The sequence below is a fragment of the Mastomys coucha genome, unplaced genomic scaffold (genome assembly GCF_008632895.1).
Source record: "Mastomys coucha isolate ucsf_1 unplaced genomic scaffold, UCSF_Mcou_1 pScaffold5, whole genome shotgun sequence".
Classification (NCBI taxonomy): domain Eukaryota; kingdom Metazoa; phylum Chordata; class Mammalia; order Rodentia; family Muridae; genus Mastomys; species Mastomys coucha.
This window is the reverse complement of record NW_022196911.1, coordinates 24,164,740-24,172,204: the sequence shown is the minus strand read 5'-3', so window position 1 is coordinate 24,172,204 and position 7,465 is coordinate 24,164,740. Positions and strand designations below refer to the sequence as shown.

General features: G+C 53.6%; 2 protein-coding genes across 11 annotated transcripts in view; one reads left to right on the top strand and one right to left on the bottom strand.

Annotated features, from left to right (window-relative positions):
* Positions 1-334: 334 nt before the first annotated feature.
* On the top strand, positions 335-5,801 carry Mlst8 (MTOR associated protein, LST8 homolog). Of its 4 annotated transcripts, none has more exons than XM_031353757.1 (9): positions 335-440; positions 972-1,110; positions 1,269-1,320; positions 1,404-1,566; positions 1,924-1,999; positions 2,103-2,255; positions 2,946-3,070; positions 3,163-3,326; positions 3,422-5,801. In XM_031353757.1, exons 2-9 carry the CDS (start codon positions 982-984, stop codon positions 3,538-3,540), a joined length of 981 nt encoding a protein of 326 aa, XP_031209617.1. In that variant the 5' UTR covers positions 335-440; positions 972-981; the 3' UTR covers positions 3,541-5,801. The 4 variants fall into 4 exon arrangements, with proteins under 4 accessions (XP_031209617.1, XP_031209621.1, XP_031209618.1 ...); XM_031353761.1 differs by having other exon boundaries at positions 386-789; XM_031353758.1 differs by having other exon boundaries at positions 386-858.
* Bricd5 (BRICHOS domain containing 5) overlaps positions 3,917-7,465 on the bottom strand; it is a 4,270-nt gene continuing 721 nt past the window's right edge. Inside the window, exons 1-6 of one of the 7 annotated variants that reach the window (XM_031353756.1) lie at positions 5,360-5,468; positions 5,118-5,237; positions 4,817-4,972; positions 4,643-4,744; positions 4,240-4,393; positions 3,917-4,143 (exon numbers count right to left, since the gene is read on the bottom strand). In XM_031353756.1, coding sequence (XP_031209616.1) covers positions 4,049-4,143; positions 4,240-4,393; positions 4,643-4,744; positions 4,817-4,972; positions 5,118-5,237; positions 5,360-5,410 — 678 coding nt within the window. In that variant the 5' untranslated portion in view covers positions 5,411-5,468 and the 3' untranslated portion in view covers positions 3,917-4,048. Of the gene's footprint in view, positions 4,144-4,239; positions 4,973-5,117; positions 7,460-7,465 lie in introns of those variants that run through there. The other 6 variants (XM_031353755.1, XM_031353752.1, XM_031353753.1 and 3 more) reach the window with 6 other exon arrangements.

The window sequence follows — 7,465 nt, the reverse complement described above, 5'->3', positions numbered from 1 at the left end:
AAGGAAAGAAGGAAGAAAGGAAGAAAAGAAAAGAAAAGGAAAGAAAAATGTTTTTTATCTGAAAGTTTTGTTATTTACCTAGAGATTCTAGCTTGGTTGGTAGGGTAGGTGATTATGTATGTCTGCGCGGGGTGGAGGGACGACGACAGTGTAATTCCTTCTGGGAGCCACGCCTGGAAAATAGGCAGCTGTACCATGGCTGTAGTTCTCAGTGAGTTCAAGGCTGGGGTAGCGGCTGATGGCTACTCTGCGCACGATCACTTCTGGAATTCTTCGTCTCAGAACTCTGGTATCCCCATCAACTCCCCCACTCCCTCGACCCATGGTCTCGCCTGGAGTTACTATCGATAACTCTACACTCGGCCCGGCTTCTATCGATTCGCTCCTCCTCGCCTCGCCGTCCTGGACTAAGGCAGAGTGCAGAGCGTGTGTTAAGTAAGGTACGGGGGCCGCGGGACAAGGGCTTCTACCGACCTCTGGGTGGCTAGGAGAATGCGGCCGGGGTAATCAGGCAGGTAGGACAGCGCCAGGGCGGTGTGCAGAGCACTGGGGAGCGCGGGGGTCCTGCTAGACGCGCCCCCACCCATCCGATCCCAGTGCCGGTCAGCTACGCATGCTCAGCAGCAGCAGTGCCCGGCTTTCCCTAGTCTCCCTGCGCGTGCGTTGCCTACCCTTGCGGCAGACGGCGCCCCGGTGATGGCCCTTCGTGTGACTGCCTCCTGCTGGCTGCTGGGGAGGTGGCGTCTCCGAGCGTGCGGGTGAAGCTGGAACACTCTCCTGGGAGCAAAGGCGCGTCTTTTGAGACTGTCAGCGTGACCCTGAATACTTTCACTTATCTTTAAAGTGATGATAATACCGGTACACTGTAGTATGCAGATTGTTATACGTTCATCTTTCTCTCCAAATGTTTTGACCTTTGGACCTTACTTATCAGCTCTTGGCCCATTGCAAGTCTCATTTTTTTTCCCCAGCCATCAAACAATGAATACCACACCAGGTACAGTGGGCAGTGACCCTGTCATCTTAGCAACTGCAGGCTATGACCACACAGTGCGCTTTTGGCAGGCTCACAGTGGAATCTGCACTCGAACGGTGCAGCATCAGGACTCTGTATCCTCCACTTGGGAGCAGGGTGGTGCTGGCCAGGATTAAATGTGAATGATATGTGTTTGGGAAAACTCAAGCCAGGTGGGTGGAGTTCTTGTGGCTTTGTGGCCCCAGGGCTTTCCTCTCTGGGGTCCCTTTTCTATTATCCTTAACATGCTCAGCAGGTGAATGCATTGGAGATCACTCCAGACCGAAGCATGATTGCTGCTGCAGGTACCTGAGATTCTCGATCTCTGACCCCTTACTGGCGGCAGTTCTACCTGGCACCCATGTTTCAATTCACCCTGTGTCCCTAGGTTACCAACATATCCGCATGTATGATCTCAACTCCAATAACCCCAACCCCATCATCAGTTATGACGGAGTCAATAAGAACATTGCATCAGTGGGCTTTCACGAGGATGGCCGCTGGATGTATACGGGCGGGGAGGACTGCACAGCTCGCATCTGGGACCTCAGGTGGTACTGTGTGCTGGGCAGGCGACGATGGTTGCCTGGGGAGTGGGCAGGCCAGGGGATTGTCTTTGGGCAGGCTATTCTACAAACAGACTAAGCAAGGGGGGGTTGCATGGGTGATGGGGGAAGGTGGAAAGCAGAATAGATTACATCAGAGAGCCAACCTTGTCTTGAGGCTAGGGGCCAGACTTTCAATCCCTTTTTACTGACCTCACACTGCCACTTGTGGGGAAAGGGCTAAACTTCACAAGCATTTCTCCTAAGGTAGCAGCAACTCCTGTGAGCAGAGAATGGGGGCTTTTGGTGGGGGCACAGATCGAATATGTTAGAAGCCGTGTGTGTAACCTTAACGCCCCACAGGTCCCGGAACCTGCAGTGTCAGCGTATCTTCCAGGTGAATGCACCCATTAATTGCGTGTGTCTGCATCCCAACCAGGTAAGGAGCACTCATGGGGCCAAGTCCCGGGGTGGGGGCGTGGGTGTGGGTGGGGACTTTAGCGGACAGGGTACTGCTACATCTCAACTCCACTACATCCCAGGCAGAACTTATTGTGGGTGACCAGAGCGGTGCTATCCACATCTGGGACCTGAAGACGGACCACAACGAGCAGCTGATCCCCGAGCCTGAGTATTCCATAACGTCTGCCCACATTGACCCAGATGCCAGCTACATGGCAGCAGTCAATAGTGCTGTGAGTGCTGGGAATGGCTCCAGGGGCATCTCAGCACCTTCTGCAGATGAGGCGATCCCCTGTTTCCCTCTCTCAGGCCTTGCTGAGCTTTTCCCACCCAGCTTCCAAAGTCAGGCACCTGGGTCACTCCTGATGTTCACCTTGCTGTTAGCCATGGCCCCACCCATCAGACTAGGTACCTCACCCAGTATTTCTCAGGGCCAGTTACTTCTGCTTTCGTGTTCCAGTTTGTGGCTTTGAGCTTCTCTGTGGCCTTGCTGGGATGTCCGATCTGTTCCCCTTCAACTGTGCAGGCTGCACGGTTCTGAGACCTTAAGAAGCAGCAGCTCCTCATGGACTGCGGATACTTCAGTTTGGCCCCTGCTCTCATCTCCAGTTTCATATTCTCCTTTTAAATCCCAGAACATCACTTGTCCCACGTATTTGCCCTCCCTCCTCTCATCCTTGGGTTGTCACATTATCTTTCTCAGTGCCCCCTTTCTGCCTCGCCTCCTGCAGATCTCGGTTGGCCAGCAGCAGTCTCTGGGGGAGCTAGTGTGAGCTCCTGCTTTTGGGCTGGCTGGGCACGGTTCCTTCTGATTTTCCTATAGACATGACCCAGCATGCCACTGGCCTTCCTGCCTTGGCTTAGGTGTCCCCAATCCGTATCTGAGGACCTGGGTTTTGAATGTCTGCCCTTCTATCCTATAGGGAAACTGCTATGTCTGGAACCTGACAGGGGGCATTGGTGACGACGTGACTCAGCTAATCCCTAAGACTAAGATCCCAGCCCACACACGCTATGCCCTGCAGTGCCGCTTCAGCCCCGACTCCACGTGCGTGTAGGGCTCTGGGGGCCATGACCTGGTATGTGGTAAGTAGAGATGGGGTAGTAGTAGCTACTGAGATACCCCATGTCCAACCCCAGGCTTCTTGCCACCTGTTCAGCTGACCAGACATGCAAAATCTGGAGGACATCCAACTTCTCCCTGATGACAGAGCTTAGCATCAAGAGTAGTAACCCCGGAGAGTCATCCCGTGGTTGGATGTGGGGCTGTGCCTTCTCAGGGGATTCCCAGTACATTGTCACAGGTGAGCCTCGCCCTCCTTTTTTCCTCATATTGCCAAGTCCCCTAGAGAGGACAGTCACAGCTACCTTCTCTCTTCTGCTTGATCTCTCCTTACAGCTTCTTCTGACAACCTGGCCCGGCTCTGGTGTGTAGAGACCGGAGAAATCAAGAGAGAGTACGGTGGCCATCAGAAAGCTGTCGTCTGCTTGGCCTTCAATGACAGTGTGTTGGGCTAGCCTTGGCCCCTTGAGGCTGCATTAGGCAATCAGGACTGCCTGGTATAGTGACTCTAAGAAGATGTACCTGAACAATACAGGGTCCAAGTGAGACTCTCAGGTTAGCCACTGCATGTCAGGCCAGTTGGCCCTGACCAGACTACCCCAGACGCTCTTGGCCAACCTAGACTTTTTGGCTACTCTACCCTGGGACCCTCTCCATGCCCAGTTTGTTGTTAGAAAGCTCACTGAGCCAGGCCACATGTGCCTGGACTGGGAGTCTTTTCTCCGCTAGAGAGACTAGACCAAGAGGGCTTGGAACTGTTGAGGGAATTGGAGGTTGATGCCTGTGTCCCAGGTACGTTACCCCCACCTGCTTCAGAAATCACCACTACAGCCAGGCAATCTGGGTTTATTCATCCCTACTGTCAGCCACCTCCCATAGGTACTGGTGACCCGGCCAGCTTGCTGACCTGTGGGGACAGGGCTGGCCTGTGGAACCAAAGGCTAGGAGGGCTTGGTAAGGGTCTTAGTCCGGGAGGTAATAAAAGCAGACAGACACACAGATGTTGCTCGGAAAGCAGATGTCGATGCAGAGGTAGATCAGCCGATGTCTCTGGGGCCCTGGGGAGAAGGGAACTTCATGAATCCCAAGGGCCCCCTACCTAGTACTGTCCTGCAAGAGCCATAGGCCACTTCACCCAACTTACCCCAACTTACCCTCTGCCCATCGGGCCCAGTAAATGGGAGTGTCTGTGCAAAGGTGCCGCACCGAAGCTCCCACTTGGGTAGGGTCCACAGTATGGCCCCCCCAAACCGCCAGCAGTTCCTGGCCATAGTGGGTGTCCCGGCCAGGTACATGGGCCTCTTGGGCCTGCAGAAAGACTCTGGTGGGCCACTGTATCGTACTTCCTTGCCCCTGGCTGGGGAAGGCATTTGTGCCCACCCCAACTTGATGGCCCTTCCACCTGCCCTTGTCAACAGCCTTAGTCAGGGGAAGATAGAGCTTTCTGTTCCCCTGAAACCAGAGCCTTGGCTGGCCCAGCTGGGCTGGACAGAGGACCTTTTGTTTATCCCCTGGCCTTGGGGGTTTTTGGGTGGCAAGCCAAGTAGGACTGCTCACCCTGGAAGTGTTCAGCAGCAGCTGCAGGGTCTCCCGATCTTGGGCTTCCATCAGACGGAGGAAGCAGGCCTGGTGCTCTGCAGGGTGGTAACAGATGTAGCCCTGGGGGAGCAGACAGGTAAGTCGAGGCCACCCCTGACACCTCCACTCTTTCTCCTTCCCAAACCCACTCACGCTTTGTCCGTCAAACAGCACAGCCCAGCTGTGGTTGCTCTGAAATGGAGTCACCAGGATGGTCGCCATGTTCTGAGCCACATCCACTAGAATGGTCTGGTTGGGCCAGGGTACCCTGGAGCCCGGGATGGTCTTTCGGAGCATCTGCAGCAATGGCTAAGGGATATTTGGGGGGTTCAGCCTTAACCTATGTTTCCGCATCCTTCTGGTTCTCTTACTCTCTGCTCAAGGCTGGCATTTAGACCTGGCCTTCCTGCCCTCGTCCCGCTCTGCACACCCGGAGGCTTGAAGAGGCGCTTACCGTGGGAGAGTTGTACGTGAAGCCAAGAAGCGTCCCAGCCATGGCCCCCGCAGTGAGCAGTGTCAGCAGCAGCAGCAGGCCTGCTGCTCTCCAGCCCTTGTGGCAGGGTTTGCTCTTCACCTGAGGGCACAGGATTGGCTTTGGGGCTTCTGGCTTAGAGACTTGGGGGATGGTATGTGGTGACATTCCTGTCTCCTTCTATAGCATCCCTGAGTTGTCCTGGGGTTGGTAGGGACACTTACCTCAACAGGCTTGGACCTGAGGCTCTCAGTGTGGATGTGCCCTTGCTTCATGCTGCAGTCCCTGCTGACAATGCACTGATTGTCTGTAGCCCCTTGGAGGAGTCAGCCAGGGAAACCTCAGGATGCCTTTGATGTATCAAACTGTATCCTCCCCTTCCAACCCCACTGCTTCCTTCCCGGCCAGTATCTGATGTCCTGTCTCAGAGCCAGGACAACCCTTTCCCCACTTGTGATTGCTGATCTCCAGGTCTGTCTCTGGACTCTTGGCCTGTGCAGAACATGGGGTATTGTAAGAGTGTGTGAGAGCCGGCCCTGAAGTCAGCATTGGCTAGGTCTTGGCCAGGGTGATTTTTATCTGGTTGGGTAGATTTTTTTTCTTGGTGTTGCCTCCGGACTCCTGAGCTAGACACAGGAACTATCAATAAATGTATATGAACCATCAGTGTGAGGCTGACTGCTTTCTTCCTTAGGCTCCCAAGCTTCTTTCCAGAGACTACATTAGCATCAGATGGGGCTGTTGACATTTCCATGTGCAACAGGCTGGACCAAGGACAAGTAGCTTGCTCCACATTAAATATAGTTAAGCCAGCCTCTGTTCCCTAGCATGTTTTTTTCTTTCTTTCCCCCTCTCCCCCCACCCGAGACAGGGTTTCTCTGTGTAGCCCTGGCTGTCCTGGAACACACTCTGTAGACCAGGCTGGCCTTGAACTTAGAAATCCATCTGCCTCTGCCTCCCAAGTGCTGGGATTAAAGGTGTGCCCCACCACTGCCTAGCACATGTCTTTTTCTAATTAGCTTTATTGTCTTGGTCCCTTATCTATGTGACAGGGTTGCTCAGCTTTATACATATCTACAGTACTGTACCTAGTGGCGTTATTCTATTTTGGCTTTCTGCCATGTACTTCCTGCTTCTTTTTTGGTTTTTCGAGACAGGGTTTCTCTGTGTAGCCCTGGCTGTCCTGGAACTCACTCTGTAGACCAGGCTGGCTTCGAACTGAGAAATTACCTGCCTCTGCCTCCCAAGTGCTGGGATTAAAGGTGAGTGCCACCACCGCCAGGGTACTTCCTGTTTCTTTAGGACCTGTTCCTTATAGGCAGGGTGGGGCTGTGGTGGTCATGATTTTTGAGTTGGAATCCCAGCCTGCCTCCAGTCCTCCTGCCTGGCTCCCACCCATTGCTAGACAATTGCTACTCAAAGAAATTAGAGGAAGGCAGACCTAATCATCATGGGTTTGAGAGTTTAATGTGCATTTGAGATCACACAGTGAGACAAGCTGGAAATGTCACACACACACACAGGTTCTCCAGTGTTTGCCCAGAGGAGGGCATTCCTGGCTAGGCATCTGCCAAGCCTGGTCATTATCCAGACTCAGAGGATCAACACCACCAATGTCACAGGGACTACTGTCCTTGTGTTGCTCTATGGCGCCATTCCACTCCCACTCGACCTGGGAGCAGCTTCAGGCATGGGATAGATACCTTTTATTGTTCTGAGAACTTGGTGAGCAGGTCGTGTTGCTCTATGGCACCATTCCACTCCCACCCCTGACCTGGGAGCAGCTTCAGGCACGGGATGAATACCTTTTATTGCTCTGAGAACTTGGTGAGCAGGTGAAGTGCTGTGGCCATGAGTGCAGCCTCTCCTCGGTACAGGGCACAGTGCCAGAAAGGAGTCAGCCAAAAGGAACAACTTCCCAGGCGTGCCCCGAGTGCTTCCCTGCCTGCTCAGCACACTGGGAAAGGTCAGGGACTCAAAGAGCAGAGGAAAAGGCCAGAGATGCTGAGAAGCCAACCAGTTGGTAGGCCTTATGGCTGGCCACCAACAAGGAAGTCCAGGATGGAGATAGGTGGTTTCAAGGAGCACCAATACGACCCTTCTACAACCAAAAGGGACCTGGACAAGGGGGCTGGATGCTTTCTTAGAGACTTGGCTATCCTCAGGACTCATCCCTTGCTACCCAGAGGACACTCTGGGAAACAAGACAATCCTTGGTTTGCACACTGGCTATGCTGCTGACTGGGGCATGAGATTTCTTCAGTGGGGTTTACCATTGAGATGGAGCACAGCTATGAATCCACACACTTAAGATTCAATTTCACACTTGT